This window comes from Narcine bancroftii, chromosome 12, assembly GCF_036971445.1.
Source record: "Narcine bancroftii isolate sNarBan1 chromosome 12, sNarBan1.hap1, whole genome shotgun sequence".
Lineage (NCBI taxonomy): Eukaryota > Metazoa > Chordata > Chondrichthyes > Torpediniformes > Narcinidae > Narcine > Narcine bancroftii.
The window spans coordinates 32,987,794-33,014,917 of record NC_091480.1 but is presented as its reverse complement, the minus strand read 5'-3'; the positions used below and the strand labels follow the sequence as shown (position 1 = coordinate 33,014,917).

General features: G+C 38.5%; 1 protein-coding gene across 3 annotated transcripts in view; it reads left to right on the top strand.

Moving 5' to 3' along the window:
• Nucleotides 1-27,124, top strand: part of LOC138747505 (E3 ubiquitin-protein ligase MGRN1-like) — a 117,399-nt gene that overhangs the window by 73,996 nt on the left and 16,279 nt on the right. For 2 of the 3 annotated variants that reach the window (XM_069906773.1, XM_069906774.1), the window contains exons 8-15: nt 2,554-2,601; nt 11,597-11,746; nt 13,502-13,570; nt 15,503-15,662; nt 17,391-17,500; nt 18,602-18,825; nt 20,991-21,111; nt 24,659-24,704. In XM_069906773.1, coding sequence (XP_069762874.1) covers nt 2,554-2,601; nt 11,597-11,746; nt 13,502-13,570; nt 15,503-15,662; nt 17,391-17,500; nt 18,602-18,825; nt 20,991-21,111; nt 24,659-24,704 — 928 coding nt within the window. The remainder of the gene's footprint in view (nt 1-2,553; nt 2,602-11,596; nt 11,747-13,501; nt 13,571-15,502; nt 15,663-17,390; nt 17,501-18,601; nt 18,826-20,990; nt 21,112-24,658; nt 24,705-27,124) is intronic. The other variant, XM_069906775.1, reaches the window with a different exon arrangement.

The following is a 27,124-nucleotide window of genomic DNA, read 5'->3' as shown; positions in this document are numbered from 1 at the left end:
GCTTCCCCGGAGTCTGCTGGTGCCGATTAATAGGCCCTGCCATCTTGCGCACAGTCCTGGAGTTGTGGAGTTTCCACTAAAACCACGGTTGGCTTCCCCAATAGGACATTTACAGCCTGTGTGGAGCTGACGGCAGTTGACCAGGTGGCTGGGTCCCGCGGGAGCACTGCATTTCTGTTCCCTTGCTCCCTGTGAGCCCCAACAGCAGCAGCGCTACCGCTATGGTGGCTCCGGCAGCACCACTATCTTCAAATCATCAATTGACATGAATCTCAATTGGCAGTGTTGTTCCACAGCAAAGTGATATAGTATTTATCACAGAATCATATTTTACAATTGATGTTCATGGTGCCCTTGGTTCATTGAGAATATCAAGGGAACTGAATGGGGTCTTTGGCATCCATTGCAAAAAGTGAACTGTTTGTCTACTGTCAAAGTGCTGGAAAGTCTTGATGACAATGACACCACTGATGGCCTCACCAATTCTTGCATGGTTTTTTGGCATGGCCACACTGCCTCTGTCTATACAGGTATTTCATTTGCATTCCTTAAATATGAAATGATCATGGTTGATGACTGGCAAATGACATTCGAGTTACAAAAGTGCCTCTAATGAAGGAGTTTATTCATCTTCCTTTTAATATTTACGACTCAAATATAAACAAGTCAAAATCTGTCCCCATATCACCAGGAGAAGGTGACTCTATTATCAAGGGAAATCGGGGGATGAGCATTGTAACATGTGCCAGTGATATCCCTATCCCTCGAGTGACAAAATAACACCATATTTAAAATAAAGTTTACAGTTTTAAATGAGGCAAGTGATGGCAGTTCATCTTCCTACTGGGAGTTCGGAGAGGATTGAAATAGCAAATGAAATAGTTGCTCCTTGTTACTTTTGGCCACTTCCAAAAAATTAATGTGTAATATTTGCTAAACTTCTAAATCCTGTTAGCTTGCTGGTTGGATAAATGTCATAATATATTTTATCCTCCCCAAAACAGGGAGGGAGAGAACATCTAATTTTAGAATAGATTGCATATGAACTTGTTAGATAATCATGTATTTTGCACAAAAAGATAAGTTTTCATTAGTACCTATATTGTAGCACAAACATCTTCTAAAATCAGGATATTTTGTGGATACTAGTACCATGGTTTTAATATTGAGACTTCTCTACAGGTGATGGATGTTTAGATTATTCGTTGGTGGTACATTTAAATTAGTTCTTTTGTGAACAATCTAGTAAGTAAATTTGTACAAGTATATAAAGAAGAAGAACACAATTTCAGAGTGTAAAGTTACAATGAAAAAAAAATCAATTGGTTTAAAGCAAGGGCAGCATAATAACACAACTGTGAGGTTCATTAGAAGTCTGATGGTTGCAGAGAAGAAACTGTCTTTAAGCCTGTTGATTTGTGATTTCACTCGAGTCCTCAATAGGGGTGGGGGGGGGGGGGGGCGGGAAGAGAGAGTGTGTGGGTTATGACTGGTAATTTTACAGTGTTTCCTGGGCAGCAGGAGATGTAGATGGTGTCCATGGAGGAGAAGGAAGTTTGATTAATATTCTGAGCTGCATTCACTACCTTCTGCAGCTTCTAACCTTGAGCAGAGTAGCTGATGGGATACTCTGGGATACACACTGGGATACATTCAGCAAGTATGCTTTCAATGCTGTACCTGTAAGTTGTTGGGTGATATAGGGAATGAGCTTAACTTTCTTCATTCAGTTAGAAAATAGAGGCATGGCGTGTTTTCTTGTCCTTTCTTGTCAATTTGGTTGGACCAGGTCAGGTCTTTGGACAGATGCAGAAAATTCCATGGCACTATTTGAAAAAGAGATGAGAAGTCTTGTGTTCTGGCCAAAATTGATGTAGGTAACCTGATTATATTTGCCATTTCTCTTTGCACTATTGTAATACCACTTTTTACCTTGCATTCTGATAACTGTGAATATTTATTATTTCCTTCCAAAAAAATTTTGTTTGGCTGCACCAAGTAAGAATTTTGATGCAAATGTACATTGGACTGGTAGATGATAATAAAGTTGTTATTGTCATTTTCTGATTGTGGAAATATTGGTGCCATATTTAACTATATAATAACTGCAGTGAAGTAGATGAGAAGAATGTGCAATATCCACTTTATTTGAATGGTGATTATATCAATCAAAATTCCTTGATCATCTGTCATAAACCTTGGTAACCTGAAGCATTTGATCACTTTATCTCTTGACTCAGACTTGAAGGATCGATCAAAATAAGCCATGAATATTGTTAAAAGCTATTGTCAAAAATTTCTGGTTTAATGAGTGTTTCTTTTACTCAACTTTTATTTTTAAAGCAAGTGAAGATCATATTTACAGAAATGCCTAAAATGATTGGCATATAACCATGTACCCTTTTGGAGTTTGTGCTAAAGTTCTGTTCGGTAATATGAATATTTCAACACTGTATATTTGTAGATTTAATTGAGAGAATAACTTACATCAATGATGTTTAGATCATCAGTTGTGAATAACTGTATTAATTGCTTCATTAATTTATCTTGCAGCATGTCGATGGAAGCTTTTCTGTGAAGCCCTTAAAACAAAAACAGATTGTAAGTCCTATGAGCTTCTATGTGCCAAGATAGTGATGAGAAAATGTATTAATCTTTTCAAGTGACTTTTTGAGATCAGTAGTGATTTTGCTCCTCCACCTCCTTGACCCTCACTGTAGTTACCCTCACACACAGGGTTGTTGCCAGAAATGAAGTGACATGAAAGCTGTTCTCAAGCTAACACCTTTTTGCAACTGGATGCTCGGGTTTTGCATTGTGCTCCTGAGATCCAAACCCTAATTTTGGCACATCGCCTTTACAGCGCCAGTGATTGGATTGGAATTTGAATCCTGTGGTGTCTGTGTGTGTTACCCCAAGGGCTCTGGTTTCCTTCCACCATTCAAAATGAATTGGGTGGAGGTGGTGTAGGTAAATTAGGCTGAAATGGCCTGTTCCTGTGCTGAATAACTAAATTAGAAAAAAAAAAGAATTAATTTCAATGCCATCACTTTCTTGTTCAACTCTGTTGTTTTACCACTGAAGTATGAAGGATTTAATATATTGGTATATATGTTCATTATTTGTTTTGAAAAAAAGTCTACTTATAAAACACCACAATCCCCTTTAAAGAAATTTTACATCAAATTTGGGCAAGTAAACAAATTTATGTGATGTATCTATCATTTAGTGTGAGTTAAAGGAGTGAGGTTACTTGAATACTTACAGTTCGGATCAACTTATAAAGGCAATTTATTTTAATAGCAAGTCTTTTTTTTTTTTTTTTTTTAATTTTTCACACCATAAATCACAATAGCCATGATATACACTTTTTCTTTTCCACACATTTACAGTGACTTTTTCTCCCTCCCCCCTCCCTCCTCCCAAGCCACCCCCCCACCCCCCCCCCTCTCATCCATTTTAGGTATACAATCTAGGTTGCATTAATTCAGTTAGACAATGTTGTCATTCAACAAAAATACTCCAGAAATTCTACTGAGTCCATTCTTTTCTTTTCTTCTCCTTCCATCAACTTAGGTAATGTTTGTTCCCGGTAGGTTTTCGCTATTGTATTTAATGTAAGGCTCCCATACTTGTTCGAATATTTCAATATTATTTCTTAAACTATATGTTATTTTTTCTAATGGAATACATTTATTCATTTCTATATACCATTGTTGTATTTTCAAATTATCTTCCATTTTCCAGGTTGACATAATACATTTTTTTGCTACGGCTAGGGCTATCTTGACAAATCTTTTTTGTGCATCTTCCAAGTCAATTCCAAATTCTTTATTTTTTATGTTACTTAGGAGAAAGATCTCTGGATTCTTTGGTATATTGTTTTCTGTTATTTTATTTAATATCTGATTGAGATCATCCCAAAATTTTTCTACTCTCTCACATGTCCAGATTGCATGAATTGTTGTTCCCCTTTCTTTTTTACATCGAAAACATCTATCAGATACTGTTGGGTCCCATTTATTTAACTTTTGCGGTGTAATGTATAGTCTGTGTAACCAATTATATTGTATCATACGCAGCCTCGTATTTATTGTATTTCTCATCGTTCCAGAGCATAACTTCTTTAATAGCAAGTCTTGACCAAGACTTGGATTCTGATTTAAAAATTAATAAAAATAATTCAAGACTAAACTACTTGAACACATCATGATTTCTCTTTTTAAAAAAAAAATTAAGCTGTTTGGTCACCAGCTACAACATTTATTTTTTGGCTGTGGAAGTGATGACTGAACCCGCATCAAAGCAGTTGGGAGTTTTATTTCTAGTTCAAGTGAGTTGAGAAATTATCTTCCATTTGCATTGCTGAGCAACAGCTATTGAAGAGTAGTAGTGTGGGAAGTAAAAAAAAATTAGGTGAAGTTATATTTTTAAGCCTTTGACTTTTTAAAAAAAATATTCAAATGCACTTTGTTGTTGGATAATTGATTTATAATGGCTGTTAGAACATTGTTCCTTATATTTTAGTTAGCTTTCACGTTGCTATGGAAGATTCTCTCACGTGGTTCTGTGCAATATCCATCATTGACTTCTGAAGGCCTTCCTCTTGTAGTTGGAATATTCAGCATTCGTGGAAAAATATGGGCTTTGTGGATAATTTAATTCCTTAAAGTGAAGCATAAAAGTCTGTGGATGCTGTGATTGTAGTAAAAACACAGATGCTGGAGGATCTCAGCCGGTCTCGTGGTGTCTAAAGGAGGAAAAGATGTATAGCTTGAAATTCAGCAGATGCTGTGATTGTTGTAAATTGTCATTAGTCCCCCCCACCCCAACTCATCTATCCTAGGTCCTCTAGCTCACTCAAGCACACTCTCACTTCCTTTTTCCCTGTATCTCCTTTGACAGAGTGAAAAACAAACTCCCCAAAATCTATTCTTAACTTTCTTATCTCCTGCCCTTTTGACATATTCAATTAACACCTTTTGTCTGTTGATCTGTACTCCTCCCTCTGCCCATTCCTCCAGTTTCCCCAGCCTTTTTATTCAGGAGCCTGCCAGCTTTTTGTTCACACTTTGAAGAAGGGGCCTGAAATGTCTTATGGAATTCCTCCAACAGTTCTGTGTTTTTAATATAATTCCTTTAAGTTGCTGAGGGAGGGAGAGGACAAGCTTGATAATATGTTTTGATTATATTTTTGGAACTATAATTGCCTATTCCAAACATGGGCGGGGGGGGGGGGGGAGGGGGGGGGGAGGGTCCCTGGTTACAAAAGAGTTCCGTTCTTGAGAACTGTCTGTAAACTGAATTCTCTGCAACTTGGAAACTAATAGTTTCTTTCAAAATTGTAAAGTGAAACATTTAGCCTTGACAGTTTTTGGCAGCTGAGTTAGTGGGCATAGAGTAGATGAGAGGATAGCGTTGATGATGGAAGATTTTATCGGTGTTCAAAGTACCTAACATCACATTCATCCCTATAAATTCTTTTTTTTCCTGTGGGCAAGGCAGAATTTCTACTTGTCAGTAGTGCAAAAAACTACTCAAGAAGAGATATTATGCAGAAGAGAGAAATGTAATCAAAGAAAAATATAAACAAACTGCAGTACAGAAAATAAATATTCAATAATAAGTAATGAGCAAAGTAAGTGTCCTTAAATGAGTCTCAATCTGATTGATTGTTGTTTAGGAGTCTGGTGGAGGGATAGCTAAAGTTTGATCTTGCATGCAGGAGAGTTTGGAGAAGCCATTGACTTTTTTCTGTGGATGATCACTTCATTGTTTCCTGGTAAATGATTATATCTGAGAGCAGAGTTTGGGATAATTTGTGTCAAGTTGGATTATCATACTTGGTTATCCATAACCTGGGGACTGCCTAAACACAAGTTGAAATATTTTCTCTTAACTGGGAATGTGCTTTATCGCTTTCAGCACTTTGAATTGCATTTGTAATTGAAATAAGGAAAAATGGCATTTTCTGAACTGAGTCTTTGCAAGGTACAACATTAAAAGGAAGTAATATGGAGTGGAATTAAATTCTCCATAGTGTGGAAGCTGAAAATGATTCAACTTCAATTTCTTCAAATTTGTTCATCCCAAGAAATAAAACGGTCAGGAGTCAAGGATGTGGTTTAAATGGTTATTACTGAGAGCATTACAGAAATAAGATGAGACAAAAGTTATGGAGATCTTTAAGTACAAAGGTTTTTAAAATTGGAGACTTTGGTTGGGGGGGGAAATAAAGAAAGCATTAGGATATAATTCAGGAAGCAACATTTGTATTTTAAGGATTTGGGTGCTGGTGAGGTCAGGGCCATTGATGTGGAAAGAAGTAGATTTTTCTGGAGGCAATGGAATTGTACTTTCAAACAACACAGAATTTGCAAAGAGTTTAGTTCACATGATTTGACAGAAACATCCTAAACACCTCTCAAGTTCTAATCCCAACTTATCTAAGTAAATTTCAGGAATGTATCATCCAAAATATCTAAAACAGTATAAAAATATAAACATCTCTTTCTGAATGAAGGTGTTTCCCACACAGTATTGCCAGATTTCCATTATTTTAAACCAAAATAATTTCCATCGTCAACATTCTCTCACAATATAGAATGCTCTCGAACCCCATGTGTTTTCTACTGATGCTGTCAGCAGTTCAATGAGTACTGATAATTTTGGAACATGGCCATGAAAAAGCCAAAGAACCCGAATACAATTTTTAAAATACCAATAAACTGTAGGAAAATCCAAGGAAATCAATCAAATCCAGTAAATCTGCAATCTATCACTAGAATCTGAGGCCAGTAATTTAATTTCCATATCAATGCAAGTTTTGAAAAAATAAAGTAAAAACAAAATAATTGCTGCACTCTAATTTACTGTATTTTCGGCAAACCACACAGAGAGAATAGAAATTGGTCATAATCTGCCTTGTGAATAATCATTTCCGTAAACAAAGCTCAATTTAAAAAAAATATAGTTATGTCTGGTTTTGTTTAAAATTTGCAGTGTTCCAAATTATCAGTTTCAAGCAACATCAGACAATTATTTGCAATGCAAGCTATTGCAAACATCTGATCGTTGCTGAAGGTTCACGAAGGTCCTAGTAAAATATGCTATCAATTTTAAACATTTCAAACACTTTAATGTTAAACTTTAAAATAAAACCAGGTTTGCATATATTAAGCAGGTCAGGCTTGTGTCATATTTATTTACTTTCAGAACAAGATTGCATCTCTTCGTGGTTGGAAACTTGAACTTGTGCTGCTTTTAAGATTAGAAAGATTATTGCTGAAAGGTTTTGGCTCTTAATGGGATTTTACTCTTGAAAATAGGGAGAACAAAGTTCTGAATGATCAATTATAATATTGATTGGTTGTTTTATCCTGCTCTCTTCCAGTCCTGACCCATCTAGTGAACTGAATATGCCCTAAGATGTATGAAACTTGTTGAGAAGGGCCATTCGGCACCTCCTGCTAGTTCATGTAATTTTTGACTGAAATAAATTATGAATTCTATTTACGCTATCTCCAAGATAGTCACTTAAACTGCCAAAGTCTGTCAAACCAAAGGTCAGCATATTCAGTTATGTCTGCCTCCACAGTGTTAAAATAACTAATCACAAACTTAATTATGTGGGGAGAAACCTGCCTGCTAATTTTGATAAATGGCCCGGCTCTCATTTTTGCTGTGATCTTAAAATTGCCAGGAATTGCTAAGAAGCCAGGCATAATGTAATTTACAAAAGAAACTTGATGAGATGAAGTTGTTTGTGCTATGATATTGTAAGATTCCACATTTTGTAAATCTAGTACAATGTCCACTATTGAAAGGCATGGCAACTATTTGCTGCAATCAGTTGATATAACTTCTAGGTTGCTCAGACTTTTCAACATTAAAAAACAGCAACTTGTTTTCTATTCTGTGTTTGATTCAGTATTGTATCGTGCTCTGCAGGTTAAAGTGCTCCTAATATCTGTGTGACTTTTCACCAAAATCTGGTGATATTTTTCCTGAGGACATTATCCTGTGAAAATAATAATGTAGCTCTAAGTAGTCAAAAATATAGAACTCGGTTCTCGATGATTTAAAGAATCAAACTATGAAATGGTCCTTGATCTGACCCAGGAAATGCACAAAAAAATTGTGCAGGCTTACTAATATGAATTTTAGCAAAATTCTCAGCAGGGTACTGAACATGTAGTCCGTGGGCTTGGAGAAAAGAAAAACAGAAACCTGGTGTGATTCTGCCACCTGGTGTAAATACTTCTAAATGCTTCTACATTTGAAAAATCAAACGTATAAATGTGTTTGTTATTTCCAAACTATATACAGGGCTTAAAATGGTATCGCAAAGTATCACAAAAAATCTAAAATCGACTCTCCAGGGAAATAAAAATAACAAAACAGATTGTTGAGGTGGATATTGTTTGTTTTACACAGACATCTTCTGAAATAAATTCTTATCATTGCACAACAGACCAGGCAGCATCTTTTTAGTCAGTATAGCATGGAAAAAAGTCATTCAACCCTTCATCCTTCTCCACCAGTCAATAAAATCATAGCTGATTGCGTGACACAAGTACCCTATTCCTGTTTTAGCTCCACCCCTCTTCATCCTTTTAGCCAATAGGGCAACATAACTTTCTGTAGTAGGGAGTTCTACACACTTAATACTCCCTGAGGGAAAAGGTTTCTTTTCATCGGAATCCAATATGATTTACCCCTTATCCTTAGACTGTGACCCACTGGCGTCGTTAGGGGGGTGCGGACTGCCCAGGGTGAAACCAAAGTGACTGTCTATAAAGTATCCCTGTAGTTAGTTATAACAACAAAAACATTTTTCGTAAGCCCAGCTTACATCTATCAATATATCTACAAGGTTAAAACTCGATGGTCATTAACTTTTTGAACCTTCTAATGCGGTCTGGTCAGAGCTGTCCTTATTACCCAATTACATTTACGCTTTGAATCACATGGTTTCGTCTGCACACACTACAAACGCGCTATTGTTTTTGTTGCTGCTGTGCGTCTGATATTGTAATTTCGGGGTGTGATTTGAATTTTGCTAGTTGTTCATCTCACTACTCTTGCCGTTACACCCAGTGATATTACGGGAATTATGATTTACGAATAACATTAGTACAAAAAAACTACTAAGGATTCGTATGGTCTGGTCCAGGAGGAGGTCCATGAGTGATGGGGGGGTGTGGGGTGACATCATGAGTGACTGCACTGGGTGACACCAATCCCAGTGATGCCACTACTGTGACCCCTTATTCTGGACTTACCCAACATTGGGGACATTATCCTGCACCCAACCTATCTAGACCTGTTCAGAATTTTGTGCATCTCAATGAGATCCCCTCTCATCCTTCTGTATTCCAAAGACCCTAATGCTTGTCCATCCAGCCCACCCCGGGAATCAGTCTGGTTAACCTTCGCTTTCGCCCTTCAATAGCAAACTGTCCTTCCTCAGATTACAAGAGCAAAACTGCTCAAGGTGTGGCCTCACCAAGGCCCTGGCCATCTGCAGTAAGATCTCCCTGCTTTTATATTTTAAATCCCTCACATTAATTGTCAACAAGGGTGGCATGAGCATTAGTGCAATGCTGTTAACAGTACCAGTAGGTTTGAATTTGGTCCTGTCTGTAAAGAGTTTGTACATTCTCACTGGATCTGTGTGGGCTTCCTCCTGGTGCTCCAGTTTCCTCCTACCCTTCAAAACATGCAGGAGTTTTGGTTAATGGGGTATTTGAGTGGCATGGGCTCGGAAGGGCCTTGTTGCTGTGCTGTATGTCTAAATTTTAAAATTTATGCCTTTTGCTTTGGTCACCTCCTGCTGTTCCTTCATTCCAACCTTCAATATCTGATGCATCATGACACCCAGGTCTTGTTGCACCTCCTTTTCTAATTTCTCACCATTCAGATAATATATCTTCCTATTACCTGTATGTCCACCAAAGTAATAGCCTCACATTATATTATACTTCATCCGACATACATTTACTTATCTTCCTAATTATCCATGTCCACCTACAGCCTCTTGGAATCACAGCTCGACCTACCAGCCAGTTCATCTGAAAAGAATCATTTGGAAAGTTAGAGATATTGCATAAAATTCCTTTAATCATCAATAAATTTTATAACTAGCTGGGAAACCTGCCCTGAATCTTGTGGTACCCCACTAGTAAATGGCTGCCATTTGGAAGAGGACCCACTTATTACACTCTGCTTCCTACCTGCCAACCATTTTTCTTGCATTTAAATCTATTTGGGACCACATTTGCCCTTATCATAACAATCCCATCAGCTCCATTTCCTCATCACTTTATTTCTTTGCATGCCTACAATTTGATCTCTCTTGCATGCCCAGTTACATGTACTGAGGAGTAATTAATGGCTGTTAAAGTTGAAGATTAGCCATCATTTTATTGAGTGATGAAGCAGCCTCTCTTCTCGCACTTCTTATGTTGATCTGAGATGGAAATGTGTGAATGGAAAGAGGCAGAGCTTGCAAAATGGCTGAAGTTGCAATCCGGTTGTTAAAGATGATGTAAGATTATAAATCTCAGAATGCAATGTGGCAAAGACACAAGTGTAATCTTGCAGCAAGTGTTGACTATTGGTGTTGAATATGAAGTGAAAATGCAATAACAAATTGATTCACTTTGAATAGAATTTATTTATGGAACTGGTCACCTTGTGACATTCGTTTTAATTAAAACTGAGTAGTTAATATTTAATTCATGTGGAAGCAAGTACACCTATCCCTCAGTCCCTTTTTGGTCCAGCCAATCCTTTAAAACCCTTATGAATTGCTTCCGAATAAGCAAATTTTGAAATGAATTAATGCAAACCCTGGTATTTAAAAAAAAAAGCTAAATATAAAGTACAGAACTTGGATCAGTTGATGAAATGAACTCTGTGGAGACAAGTCTCATCATTTGCTGTGTTATTTAATTTATTTTAACATTGATGTAGATACCTCCTGTCCCCACTTCCACCACTGATGTCTGCCCTTGTTTTTGCTCTTCCTTCCAACTGCTTGAGCTCACCCTTTTGTTATTAACAGTATCTGTTTGCTTTAATTCTCACGTTTTGGAATTCCCCTGCTGAACCCAACCTGCATCTTTTAACTTTCCTCAAAATGAATGGTTGTCCCTTTAGAAACAGTGATAAGGAGAAATGTCTTTATCCAGAGAGTGGAGAATCTGTACAATTTATTGCTATAGACAGCTTTGGAGGCCATGTCATTGGGTCAGTTTGAAGCAGAGATTCATCGGTTCTTGATTTGTAAGCATGTCAAAGGTTATGGGGTTGAGAGGAAAATTTTATCAGTCGTAATTTGAAAGGTGGAGCAGACATGATGGGCCAAATAGCCTAATTTTGTTTCTTTGCCCAATGCCTTGGGGCCTTTGATTTCAGATCAGGCACTATTTATTGTCAGTAATAAAACAGAAATATGTTGCATGAAATTGCCTTTAGGCAGCCAAAGATTCCCCATTAGCATTGCCCAATACCCCTTACCCCTTAGAAGAGAAGCAAGAGTCCCCTCAAAATTGTTCTGTATATCGTGTATTCACCTCTGGTTCTTCTGCAGCTGGACAAGACTCCACACCATTGGCAACTCGAGCCCAGATCCAAACCTCTGCCTTCAGCGCCCAGGGCACCTCTGGAGCCCATCTTGCCCTCAGCACCCTCTCCAATGCATGGTTCTCATGAGCCAGTCTGCAGTAACCCGCAGTCGAGCGTGAGTCCTTTGTCCTCAAGTTGCCAGTAGCCTGCGCCCTGTGTGGATTCCTTGCCCGCAAATCACTAACGTCTCACCACCTGTCCTTCAGATGCAGAGCTCTTTGCTGGTCCGCCACTGTGCTCACCGTCCTTGGGGTCGTCTCGTCTACTTCTTCTCACAGGGGTGGGGGGGTGTTCTCCCTGTTACTAGTCCTAGTCTGCTGCTCCTCCCCAGATCTGCAACTCGTTGAGGCCGCTACCGAACACAGGTTCTTGGGCCCAGGCGACATGGTCGCTAAATTTTAAATAAACAACAACCTTTACCTCTTTTAACAGGCTGGTTAGATCTGTATGGATCTGTCGGCAGTAGGACTGGATGGAAACCTCCTCACCCTCCCTAGTCTGCACCAGTGGCACTGCTGTTGTTATAGCAGCTCTGGTAGCACTGCAATTTCTTTTTAAGTTAACAACATCATATAAAGGCAAGCTAATATTCCAGGGGTTTCGCTAAATGGATATGTATATCATCTTCATTGCTGAGCTGGGAACATAATTGGGCTTGTATGTGTGCATGGTGTTGCAGGATGATACAAGGTTGCTCTCTTGGGGTTCTGTGATCAGGGTCTCTAGTGCTTTCTATGTAAAGCAGTGGTTCCCAACCTTTTACTTTCCACTCACATACCACTTTAAGTATTCCCTATGCCATAAGTGTTCTGTGATTAACAAGGGATTGCTTAAGGTGGTATGTGGGTGGAAAGAAAAAGTTTTTAAGCCACTGTTTTAATCATTCCAAATTGACTCGTTATGTGCACGGTTTCATAACTCCAAAGGAAATGGGCCCAATGACAATTTTTCTCAAGCAAAATATTTCAGTAATAATTGGGTCTAGAGCAGTGGTTCTCAACCTTCCCTTCCTACTCTTATACCAGTTTCCTTCCACTTCCAACAATGAAATTGAACATTGTAAACTACTGGTTGGGCATAACTGGGTTAATGGACCAAGGTTTTAGAACCACCTTTTTGGAAGAATGTGGTCTTTGAAAGGGTTTATGGAATGGGAATGTCAGTTATGTGAATAGGTTGTAGAAGCTGGGCATAGAATTAAAGTGATTGGTTAAACCAAAAATGAATAAGAATGAACTTGTGCAGCGAATAGCTTCATCCAGAAGGTGAACCTTGTATGGGCTGTGGTATTGAAGAAGGAACTTTAAGCACATAGCTATAGGGGTTGGACAGATTATCTGCAACTAGTGAAATCACTCTTGCAAGGTGCTGGCATGAACTCTGATCTGAAAGGCTTGGAACATACTTTGATTCTGTGGAAGATGAGAGCCCCCAGCAAGTTTTTTGGATGAGCAAGCACAGAGATTGAAAATGTTGGTCTGGGAAAAGGAACCAACCCAATGTATAGCAAATATGTTTTGTAGGAAGAAGACAGATATTTCTGCATGTCCAGTATAAATGACACTAGATGAAACAGGAAAAAAGACTCCTTTCATAAAATTAGTTGGAAGGCTTAGCAATACACTGAGAGGTCTTATCATATATTTTTCTTCCAGTTTAGTTTATAAAGCTTTAGTATTTTAATGTTGAATTCATCTTGTTTGATATTTTTATGACACTTATTCAGTCTTGATACTGTGGATATTAATTAGAGTGAAATTTTAGAATATTACTTTGGTCAAATTTCCTCAACAACTCTTGGAATGTTTTAGTCTAGGTGTGCATCAATTGTGGTTTTTCTAAATCGCATACATTTCTGTTTGCCTCGCAGGTTGATAGAGTCAGTTATTTATTACAAGAAATATATGGCATTGAAAATAAGAATAACCAAGAAACAAAGGTATAATTTTCCTTCATCGTTAATTCATACCTTTACTGTGAATTTTATAATTATGCTTCATTTTGGTTTTAATAGTTTTAATGGCAAAAATGTGTTAAGTTGTTATCTTCTTGTTTCAATATAATTTTTATTTAAAAGTCCAAAGGCTTTCACAAGAGTATTCCCAAAACTCATGTTCATGTTGAAATAAATTGCTATATTTTCCATATAAATGTTGAAGTTTAACTCGTACTAGTGCTGATGGAGAGATTGCTCAAAGTATTAATCTCATTGATTCGTCAATAGAGGTTTGGCAAAGTATTCATTTTAAGACAAAAATGTGGTTCCTGCTGACATAGATAATCAAGAAGAATTCAGACCTGTGCACCACAAAGTGCTCAATACATGACTAAAGATATAGCTGTGGATTGCAGATAAAATGCTTTGCAATAATTTATAAGATATAGAACACAAGACATAGAACATTACAGTCCTCGATGTTGTGCTAACCCATATATTCTTTAAAAATGTACTAAACCCTTCCTATCCTGTAACCCTGTATTTTTCTTCCATCCCTGTGCCTGTCTAAGAGTCTCTTAAATTCCCCTAATGTTTCAGCCTCCATCACCATCCCTGGAACGCATTCCAGGCACCCACAACTCTCTGCATGTTTAAAAAAAACCTGCCCCCTGATGTCTCTCCTAAACATTCCTCTCTTCACATTGTATAGATGCCCTCTGGTGTTTGTTATTCCTGCCCTGGGAAGCAGGTGCTGGCTGTCCACCCTATCTATGTCTCTCATAATCTTGTTGACTTACATTAAGACTCTTCTCATCCTTCTAGCTCCAAAAAGGAAAGTCCCAGCTCTGCTAACCTTGCCTCATAAGATTTGTTTTCCAATCCAGGCAACATCCTGATAAATCTACTCTGCACCCTCTCCATAGCTGCCGCATCCTTCCTACAATGAGGTGACCAGAACTGAACAGAAGTGTGATATCAGCAGAGATTTGTGGAGTTGCAACATTTTGTTATGTACATGACAGCAGGGATTAAAAATTAACCTAGACAATGTTAAATTTAAAATAATATTTTTTAATTATTAATCAACAATCATATAACACCTACTAAATAAACTTAACTAAATTTGTGTACATTTATCTAACTTAAACTCTAACTATGTGCAAATACATTAGTGTGTGTGGAATACCCCAAGACACTACAGCTCAAGGCTCAATTCTTGGAAGGCAGTTCAAAGTTCATTTTCAGAAAGTAAATGATGACGCATGGGTTTGAAATTGATGCGACACGTAGGCTTTAGTTGATTGAGACACACAAGCCTTGAGATGAAGTTAGCAGTTTCTGAAGTGGATGAAAGAGACCGGGGGTGACAGAATTTTGATTACTCACGACTCCCTTGTTGAGGTGCTTCAGAGAAATGTCCTTTTTAGATGAGTGCCTTCAAATGCAGTTAGAACCCTCTTCATGAGTTAGTCGAGTGGAGTGCAGTATTTCTTCTGCAACTTTAAAACCCTATTTATGAGTCAGTCAAAATGATCACTCATCCCTCCATAAGCAAAAGGAGGACATCTGACATTCTGTCTATAACCACACAATGAGACCATGTTGGTTTCTCACTCTCACAAAGGAGGTCGAAGAACTGTTTATTCTTGTGTTGCTTCCTTAAAATGGCCACTTGAACAAAAGGTGCTTTTTTTTTTAAGAACTTGGTCATAGGGTCTTTGTATCTGCCTTCTCCAGGGCTTCTGAAAATGTATCTAGTAAAAGGAACATGATGTTCAAAGCTCACTGCTCGTTTCATCATCACGTCAAAACATGCATGCAGGTTGTTCTCTTAAAGGGATGGTCCCACTCAAATAAAATGAACTAAAAAATGGGAGAACGTCATACATGACCTCCCGACTCGCAACATGACCTCTCGATATCTTTTTACAGGCTGCAGACGATGAAAACAGTGACAACAGCAATGAATGTGTTGTGTGCTTGTCTGATCTACGAGATACTTTAATCCTTCCTTGTCGACATCTGTGCTTATGCAGCACTTGTGCAGATACACTACGTTACCAGGCCAACAACTGTCCTATTTGCAGGCTGCGTAAGTATTACATCTTATCAATCACAAAATGCACTTTAAAATCAAGCAAGAACTAATGGAGGTCAGTGTACAAGATTTTGAAAGAGAATCAGAATGCTCACTCTTTTAAAAAAAAAATCTTTTCTACAAGATAATGATTCAGGAAAATTTGCAATTTCTAGTTTCACTATCTTTTTTAAAAATTTTTTTAATTTTTCACACTATGAACCATACTGACCAAAATACACACAAACATTTCCCTATTGAATATACACAGTGTCATTTTCTCCCCTTTTCCCCCCCTCCCTTCCCTCCTTCCTTCACCCCCCCTCCCCTCCCACTCATTGTTCAACATATATGATACATTAAACCCATTAAACTATGTCATCACACAATGAAAATAAGTAGAAGACACAAATTTCTAGTTTCACTATCTGAAGTTGAGCTAACCTCATTATCTGTGGTTAAACAGCTGGATTGACTTTTTCATGAATGAGTTCAGATGGTGAGCATTTCCAGGTTACAATAGAGTATATAAAGTTTTCAGATGGTGGTGATCACTTTGAGAACATAAGGTGTAGGAGCAGGATTAGGCCATATGATCTTTGGGCTACTCCAACATAAAACAGGATCATGTTTTACCTAACACAGCATTATTTTCCTGCACAATTTAGATTTATTTCTTATTGTCGAGTGTACTGAGACCCAATGACAAAGTTGCTTTGGCATGCCATTCAAAGGCAAGCAAATGAGTGTCTGGCACCATGTTGCAAAAAAAAAGGCAAGGCAAAAAAGTATGGAAAGGAAAGAAAGAAATTCCCTTCATAGGCAGGTGGTTGAAGATCACTAATGTCTGAAAATCTGTCAATCTCTTTTTAGAAGGCAATTAACTTTAAAGGCTCCACAGACATCCAAGAAAGAGAACTCAACATTTGCCACCCTGTGATGAAATTTCCTGATCTCTTTGTCCTAAATGGAGGAATTCTCCCATCTCCTTGGAAACGGGCTCTTTAGCTCCCTGAGTGCAGTGACAATCAATCACCCATTTACCTTAATCCCACTTTATTTTCCATATGTTCTCATCAACTTCATCAGACTATACCATTCACCCACATGCTTGTGGCAATGTAGAACAGTCAAGCGATTCACCATCCAGCTTGTATTAGGGATGTGGGAGAAACCTGCACAGTCACATGAAGAACATGCAAATTTCACACAGGAAACACTAGACGACAAGACTGAACCAGGTTGCAGAAGTTCCATCAGCTTTTTGACCTGGTTTGTGAGTTGTGTACATTATGCTGCCTGCAAGAGGTACCTGTAGTTATATGGTTAAAAAAAATAGTCGGGCCTTGCAATTTTTATGATTTTTAAAAATAAAAATGAATATATTTTTTTAAAATTTGTTTTAAAATGTTTTTTTTAATAATGTATTTAATTCAAATCCCAGTCCCAATTGTTGGTACTATAAAGGTGTTGTGCTAACTGCTCTGTCAACTGTGCCATCCCATGTGGCATAGAATTTTAGTATTAGGCAGTATATTTGGCATGACAGTTGTGAGTGCTTTAAAGAAGAAGATATGCTTCAGAAATGAAATCTTAGCAATGTACCTGTGAAAATATACAAAAGCTTTGTGTTAAATATACCAAATAGAATAACTTACAACATTGACAATTTGGCATTGAACTTAGTTGGTTTATTCTTTTGGAAGTACAATATTTATAGAAAACCTTTTTTTTTGTCCCCAGCTTTTCGAGCATTGTTGCAGATACGAGCTGTGAGAAAAAAGCCTGGGGCATTGTCACCAGTATCATTTAGTCCTGTCTTGGCGCAGACCATGGATCACGACGATCATTCAGTAAGTCTGTTAGGTTGTTAGCTTGTTGTTTTATATAAACACTAATGGAGGTTTAATTGATATCCATATAGCTGACAATATTATATAATTTTACATAATTATAAAAGATAGCTTCTGTGTACATTGGGACAACACTGTTGGCGTAGCAGTTAGTGCAACCCCCTTTACAGTGTCAGCGATCGGTACCGAGGTTCAAATCCCACGCTGTCTGTACGGAGTTTGTATGTTCTCGCTCTGCGTGTGTTTTCCTCGGGGGCTCAGGTTTGCTCCCACCCTACAAAATGTGCCGGGGGTGTAGGTCAATTGGATGTAATTGGACAGCACGGACTCATGGGCCAAAATGGTCTGTAAGCATGCTGTTTGTCTAAATTTTAAAAAAATTTAAATTGAAGATCTGCAAAATTCTGTGATTTAAATATTTATTTCAGTGCGACTGTGTGCAAGCTGAAAGCAAGTAAAATTGGGCTGTATAGACAGGAATTTATGAAGACACTTTGTTAATCCTGGCATCTGTTGGCTTAATTGTGTTCTTCAATACAGTTAGTAGTGTTTTTTCAGTCAATTAATAAATATTATTACTATAAATGCTGCAGGTAGTAATAAGATTTTTATTTCAAAATTATTCCCTCATTTTCAAATCCTCGTAAGACTGCTCCACAATTGCTGATTTTTTAGTGTGTGTGCTATTCAATGGTGAGGGAAAACATTGCAACTCCATTCAACCTCTTCACCATTCTTCTCATCTTAAATTTGAATCGAAGTTGTCTTTTAATCCTTTATCAACTATAGATTTTGTATATATAAAGGCCTTGGATTAATGTATTTTGAGTAGACTTGCATTTCATAAATAAAGATTCTTCAGTGTATCATCTGCTTAATAGATTGTAGTCTCGTTCTTTAAATGTTCTTTTCTCAGATGTATGTCCTGAGTAGTAAAGAGCAAAAAAGGTTAAACTCCTTCTCAACCTGCTTGTAGTAAAACTTTAGGATTAATTAACGTTAAAGTTAGAATGTAAACACCTTGTTTTTGTTTGCCTTTTCTACCTATGCTTTTATTTTAAAAAGTTATTCCTTGCTAACTTGGGAATTCTGTATTTCTAGACATCTGACCATGTTCCACCTGGATTTGAGCCAGTTTCCCTTTTGGAGGCTTTAAATGGACTGCGACCAGTTTCTCCGTCTATTCCTTCTGCTCCTTTATATGAAGAAATAAACTATTCTGGAATTGGAGATGGCTTGTCTCCATCCAGCAGGCAGTTCTCAGCAATAGACAGGATGGTAGATAACTGTCCCCAAAAGCCCAAACTGAGCAAATCCTCAGAAAGGTAAGTATCTGTTTAAATTGGTTATATACCATGTACATCCATTTCAACCTTGCTCGGTGGTTATTTTCATTAGCTTTTAGTTCTTGGCGGCTTCATGAGGAATAAATAAAGTTCTCTGCAGTCAGAAATCCAGAAGATGCAGACCCATATTAAGGAAGCTCTCCTTCTCATTCACCCAGGAAACCAGCCATGACAATTAAAGAATCTTGAATCTTGGTTAGGCAGAGGATTGTGAATCTCCCCAGTGGATTGTTGATGCTTACATTTTATTGAGTCTGTTCAAAGCAGAAATTCTGAGGTTATGGAAAGGGAACACAGTTTGGGGTGAAGATTAGCCACAAATTAATTGAATGATGTTTTCCAATTTCTCATGCTCAAATGAAATGGAAGAGGTAAATGGAAATAGGCAAAAGGGGCTGAAGTTGAAACTCAGTTATTGAAGACAGTCTAAAGGTTATAAATCTTCAAATGCCAAGTTGGGAGCCACAATTCAATCTTGGAAAAAATATTGACCACTAGAGTTGAACAATTGAAGTGAGAAAAGAGCAAGAGAGAAAATTACTTTATTAATGCTGACTTTTGGAGAGGACTTCTAGCCTAAATATTGTTTATTCAATGAAATAGCTCACCTAATCTTAATTTCATCTTTTAATTCTAAATCCTGTGGTAGTTGAATGTAATTTGAAAGGGAGCGTTAAGTTCTTCTTTGGCTTGGCTTCGCGGACGAAGATTTATGGAGGGGTAATGTCCACGTCAGATGCAGGCTCGTTTGTGGCTGACAAGTCCGATGCGGGACAGGCAGACACGGGTTGCAGCGGTTGCAAATTGGTTGGTTGGGGTTGGGTGTTGGGTTTTTCCTCTTTCGTCTTTTGCCAGTGAGGTGGGCTCTGCGTTCTTCAAAGGAGGTTGCTGCCCAACGAACTGTGAGGCGCCAAGATGCACGGTTGGAGGCGAGATCAGCCCACTGGCAGTAGTCAATGTGGCAGGCACCAAGAGATTTCTTTAGGCAGTCCTTGTACCTCTTCTTTGGTGTACCTCTGTCTCGGTGGCCAGTGGAGAGCTCGCCATATAACACGATCTTGGGAAGGCGATGGTCCTCCATTCTGGAGACGTGACCTACCCAGCGCAGTTGGATCTTCAGCATTGTGGATTCGATGCTGTCGGCCTCTGCCATCCCGAGTACTTCGATGTTGGAGATGAAGTCACTCCAATGAATGTTGAGGATGGAGCGGAGACAACGCTGGTGGAAGCGTTCTAGGAGCCGTAGGTGATGAACAAAGGATGACAATAGCAACAGGAAGAAGTCCTGCAGAAGAAGTCAATTTATAAATTAATAAGCAGGGCATTAAATAATAAATTACATGCCTGAATCAAAATAACTAGATGAGTAGTCATTTTTATCATTTCCTCTTTTCTATAAGAAAACATTGCTGAGAAATGATATTCAAGATTCCTTTATTATCAATTAATATCACAAAACTTGTAATATTACACAAAATTGCCTTCTGAATAAGGCAAAGGGTAACCCTTAGCATTGGCTGGGGACCCTTATTGTACAAGAGAAAGAGAAGCAAATGAAAGTCCCTTGAGTAACACTAGATGTCTGGATTCACCTCCAGTGCTCCAGCAATCTCTGCCATTGTACAGACTCCTGTTTGATTAATTGGCAACCTGAGCTCAAGATCCAAACCTCCAACACAATCAGGAAGCCTTCAAGAGCCCTTCTTGCCCTCAACATCCTCTTGAATCCAGATACTGATCCAGCAGCCCACAGTCCATGTGGGACTATGATCACATCCCCTGCAGCCTTTGTGGGCCCCTCAGCTGCTAAGCCCCTCGCTGGTCCACTGCAGTGGTCAACATCCCATGGGGTTTTCAGCCGCTGAGCCCTTTGCTGGGTCACTGACATTTAGGGTCGTCTCTTCTGCATCTCCTTCTCAATGGGGGTTGTTTATTCTGTTTCTGGTATCCTGCACCAGTTTGCTGTTCTCTGGAGTCTCCAACCCCCACCCATGCCTGAGCACATGTGTCGGGTGTAGTAAGATCCTGGCATGTTATTGAAATCTGTTCATGTGACTTTCCTGATCCATTTGGTACTTTCTATTTATACATTGTGCATTGAATGGCAAAAGGAGTCTAATTTTTAAAAATGTACCATCATTTAGCAGTCTGCGATCTCCATCTTCTCCCATACAAGAAGAAGATGAAGAAAAACTTTCCGAAGATTCTGATGTTCTTTTACAAAAGAATGGACCACAGCTCCAAAGTGGAACAAACTCTCAAGATGTAAGTTTCAGAGAGAAACTACTGGAATAGAAAAATCAAGGTTTTTTTAATTTAAAAAAAATTCACTTGGTGATTTTTGATTATAATTAGAGGGGAATGAAGAAAACTAGTAAAATGATGTGATTACTTTTACAAATTAATTAATTTACATACCTTTAATGTTTCCAGTTTATTTTTTTATTTTAATACAATGTAAGGTTAAATAAATTTTCTAGAATTTTGATTTCTTTTCCTAGGTTAATGGTGAATGAAAGGAGTTTACCATTAATTATTCCTAATGTAGTATCTGTGCAGCAGCTTGGAGTATTTAGAGATCTATTTCAGCATGGCAACATTTACATGAACAAAAGTACATATCTACATCAGGGTTGTGTATCTTAAACATTGCATTTTCTTAAGTGCCTGTTGCTCTTGTCCATCTCAGTAACAGAAGTTGTGGGTTCGTAGTGTTACGAGCCCAGAGGACCCCAAACCCAGGCAGCAAAAGAATTCACCAAGACAATTGGTACTTAGCAAAAGTTACTTTTAATTAACATGAAAACAGGATCAAACTTTAACATTCCTATTAACTTAACCCCCTTCTAATTCTAAGCGCACCTGTATGTAATGTGTGTGTAAGTTTAGAAAAGTTATTTAATTCGCAGTCCAATCTCACTTCTCATTCCTCTGAGTTTACTGGTTGCAGGCAATTCTTATACTGTGCACAGAATTTAACATTTATGAAGTTCACCAGGCTTTGGTGCTTGAAAGGTAAATGGTTAGGAAGGTTCTTGTCAGTTTTCAGAGAGAGATATTTGTTGTTCACTGGACACAAAATGGTTCCTTTCAATCACCCACATTAGTGTCTCGCTGAAGAAATTTGGCCCATTAGGGTTTCCCAGATGATAACCTCTTTCGTTCAGGTCACTATAGAGTTCCTTTTTCTTTCTCTTATATCAAGTGAAACATTAGGCCTCTCTTCTTGTATGGAGCACAAGGGCTTTGACTAGACTGAACTAAGCACTCACAACCCATCTTCAAAATGGGGTTTTTCCACAAGCTGACCAGCTTGTCCTGTTCCTGTCCCAGCTGCTGAACTCTCGCATTGTACAACTCTCTCTCTCTCTCTCTCTCTCTCTCTCTCTCTCTCTCTCTCTCTCTCTGAGAAAAACTGGTTTGATTCTCTCTGCTTGCAAAACCACATGACCCTCAGAACAGAATTTCTGTGTTTTGTCTACAATCGCAGCATATGCAGACTTTTGTGTTTCACTCATCACGTAGGTAGTACTCAGATGTATGATGTGACGCTGAACAAGTGAGTTTGTTTCCAGTATTTTTGAGATAATATTGTTGGAGCTGCACTCATCCAGGCAAGTGGAGAGTATCCCATCGCACAGCTGGAACGGGATATGCTCCCTATTCATAAATGGGAGAAATTTGTGCCAGAACATTCAACACTGTTACATCGCCAGGGTTAGAGACAGGGGTTTGAATGCTGTGCAACCTGTAAGGAGTTGGTACATTCTTGTTACTGTGTGACTCTGGTTCTTCCCCCACCACCACCCCCCCAACCATTCAAAATGTACCAGGGATGTAGGTTAATTATATTAAAAAAATTAAATTTAATTGTTCAAGAATCAGGAGGTTAGTCTTTTATTACAGAATTTCATTTCCTTTTGAAATTCAGTATTTTGAATTGGTGGGAAAAGAAAACCGCATAGAGTTGAAATCTGTATTTTTTTAAAAAGAAAATACTTGATATATTCAACAAATCAGGCTGCATCTGTGGAAAAGGAAGCAAATTTAACATCAAAACTCTCAATCAAAATTGGAAAAGTGAGCAAAATGTGCTTTAAGTTGGAGAGAAAAGCAAAGGTGAATAAATGCATATCTATGATGGATGGGATGGTGATTGACCAAGATTATTTGGGTGGCACAACTACTATTGATAGGTATCCACTGGAGGATAAGGAAATATTGTTAATTAACCTGAAATGTCTTGAATGAATATTTTGCTGAGCATTTCTGGCATTCTCCTTTATTTTCGATTTCTGGCCATTGTTGTGTTTTGCAACTCATGAATGAGTTTCATTCTCTCGATCGTTCTCATTCATCTGGCTGTGATTAACAAGCATTCATTTACCTCCATTAGACATTTGCTACTGAATTTGTGTCTCCCAGATAATCTATGGTCTCTCTCATCCTCTCCCTCACTGCAACTTAAAATACACCCATTTCCTCACATTTTCAGTTCTGTTCAATTTTTAATTTAATTTGGAGATGGAGCATGGTAACAAGTCCTCCGGCTCACAAGCCTGGACTGCCCAATTACATCCATGTGACCATTTAACCTACTAATCCCTTATATCCTTGGAACATGGGAGAAAATGAGCACCCAGAGGAAACCCACACAGACATGGCAGTGAATTCGAATTTGGGATGCAGTTGCTGTAATAGCATTGTGCAAACTGTGCTGCCATACGCTAACCAAATTAAATTTGGTTCTGCTTTTTTGTTCCTTATATCCAAATACGTCTTTACCCATGTGAAAGAAGGGTTGATATTTTAAAATTACTATTTAAAAATATATGGAAATGGTTTGAGTTGTGGGTACTGTATATACTCGTGTAATAGCTAATCCAGTGTAAAAGTCGACCGCAGCTTTTTTGGCCTAAGTATCACGTACTTTCCGTATATCCCGTGTATAATTCGACCTCCTTTTTTTGCCCCTGACCGCCCACCTATCCAAGTTCCTGACACCCCAACTGCGAACTCTCGCCTTGGCCATCCATCCATCCAAGCTCCTGATGCCCCAACTGTGGATCCTCACCCTGGCTGCCCACCCATCTGAGCTTCCGACATCCTGACTGTGTGAATCCTTGACCAACCCCCCCTCTCCCCCGCCCATCCAAGCTCCTGATGCCCCAACTGCGACCCTCACCCCGGCTGCCAGAGCTCCTGACACCCTGATCGCGGATCCTTACCCTGGCTGTCCAGCTACTGGAGCTCCCGATGCCCTGACTGAAGATCCTTCCCCTGGCTGCCTGCCCACTGGAGCTCCCGATGTACTGACCATGGATCCTTGCCCTGGCTGCCTGCCCTGTCCACGGATCCTCACCTCAGCCATCCGGCCTTCTGACTTCCGAATGCAGACTTGCCTCTCGGTCTGGGCCATCCAAGCTCCTGACACCTTGAACAACGCAGGTACTTACAGTGGTCAAAAATAGTATTTGTGTGAAAAATCAACACCTCCCACCCCCCCCTCCCCGAAAACAAATTTGACCCGAAAAATTGGTCCCCAAAATTCGATTATTACATGCATATATAGGATGGTTATTGCAGTTTACTTGTTCAAATGTAAATTAATAGGAGTAAAGACAAGATTTTTATTAGAAAGTTTAGAAAAACCAAAATAAATGAGTAAATTCATTCTTAAAATCAGAATGTCTTTGATAAAGATGGTATTACAACTTTGTTAATGGTCATTTAGCAAGATGAGTATGGAAATGTGGACATCTGTTTATGCTTTGACGAACTTACGACAAACAACAAGTTTTTTGTTTTGCAGATTGAGACAACTGAACAATCCCTGGAAGTTCATATGCACAGTCCAGGTAAGATTATAGAATCACACGTTGGTGCAATGCAGGTTGGAGGCAAATCAGCCCATGGCACCTTTTGAGAGAGTTGAAAAATTGGTCTCTTTCTCTGTTGCACTATAACATTTAAATCTCTTTCCACTTCCCTTCCCTGAATGCCTTCCAGATCATCTGAACTCATTTCATTTTCTTTTTAAAACATGTTATTGCTAGTTCTTTTACCTTAAATATATCTGTTCCAATGATCAACTCTTTTATGAGTGGAGGCATTTTTTTCAGAATCCGAATCAGGTTTATTGACATGAGCGTGTCAGAAAATTTGTTGTTTTGTGGCAATAGTATTGTGCTTCATTTAAACTTTTCCTGATTTTGACCATCTCCATCAAATAGTTCCTTTAAGGAGAATCTAATAAGATAAGCTTGTTATATATCCCCATAATGATGTCTTATATCCCTAGTGCCAAGCTGTTAAATTTCTTCTACACATCAAAGGCTCCAATGTAGCTTATGAAATGTGACATCCTGAGTTGGTCATAATGTTCATGATCGCAGCTTCAGGTTTTCTGAATGCTCAGTGTATTGAATTACTTTGCCCTTGTTTATAAAACTAAGGATCCAATTTCTGGCTACCTTTTAAACACAAACACACCTACATCCTAGTTGTAAACAATTAACGTCTGTTTACACAAAATTAATATATGACACTTGCATTAATTGCACTATTAATTATACAGGCTCTCTTTAACTTGGGGTGGGGTTACATTCCTGCAAACCCATTGTAAGTTGAAACATTCATAAGTAAAAAAAAAGAACACAGCACCTACCATTTTTTATCATTACATTTTAAATTGAAATTTTTTACATTAAAATTTAGACATACAGCATGGTAACAGGTCATTTCAGCCAACCAGTCCATGCTGCCCAATTTACATCTAATTAACATACACCCCTGATATGATTTGAACGGTGGGAGGAAACTGGAGCCGCTGGAGAAAACCCACGCAGACGTGGGGAAAAGGTACAAACTCCTTACAGCGCAGGACTTGAACCCTGGTCCAATTCCGATCACTGGCACCGTAAAGCTGTTATGCTAATCTTTACACCAACTGGTCTGCCCTTTCAAATTCCTTTATTTCACATTGGAAAAAAAACACTGAGGTACACAGCTGAAAGCACACTGGGCATGAAGAATGTTTGAAGTATTGAACTAATTGCTGGATAGTGAGGAGACACACGTGGGTGTTTAGTAGACATGATAGATTGTTTACAGTGCAATTATTCACACGATCACTACAGAGACTGCAAGCGTGGTTAAGTCATCATTACAAGAGAGTGTGCTGTACAATACCCTCACACAACGCTGCCATCACCCAGCATTGTGAGAGAGTAGTGTACTGCATATCATAAGCGCAGGAACAGATTGGATTTTGAAATTGAAAGTACATATTGGAACCATCGTAACTTGAAAAAGTATGTCAGACCATCCATCGTAAGTAGGGGAGCACATTTAGTTTTCAATGGTTTTCACTTTTATGTAGCTATATTCTTTTCTGTTCAACATTTAAGCATGCATAAGAAAACAATTAATGAGAGGACAGGTTAATTGGCCCCTTGTGTCTCCCTTGCCATTGCCATGAATCATGGTCATTTTTTTCCTCATGTTTTTTTAAACTGTCCCAAGCCCTTTGATTTCCTTTGACGTCCAAAAAATCCACCTGTCTCGGGTTTGAACGATTGATCCTTTGATTAATAATTTGAAAGATTCCTGATCACTTCGGTGGGTGGGGGAAATATCTAATCTCGAAACTGAATAATCAGCACTTAATGGAATTGTGAACCTAAGTTCTCCACACCCGATCGCAGGGGTTGGATGACATGACAGTCTTGAATGTAGTTCCTTGATGTGCATTGTTAGCAGAATACCATCATAATGATGTTTATTCACATTTTCCCAGAGAGTTGATTGCACTCTTTAATGTGCTTTTGAAGAGAAGTAGAAGTAGATACTATAGCTCATCTCTAATTTGATCAAGCTTTACGTAGAGGCACCTCGCTTCTATATCTCACTTTACCCACTGGAGGAAACCTTGTGCTACTGCAGTACAATAGCACCAATTTGCATTGATATAATACTCGAAAAAGCCATATTACAAAGCATTCCTAAATTAATATTATTAAAGATTTCTGTAATCTAATTTCTTTTGTTTTGTCCTTTGGATGCCACGGTTGGCTTAGCGGTTAGCATAAGCCTTTATAGTGCCAGCAGTTGGGACCGGGGTTCGAATCCCGTGCCATCTGTAAGGATTTTGTACGTTCTCCCCTTATCTGCATGGGTTTATCCCGGTTTCCTCCCACTGTTCAAAACGTACCAGGGGTGTAGGTTAATTGGGTGTAAATTGGGTGGCACAGACTCATGGGCCAAATGGCTTGTTACC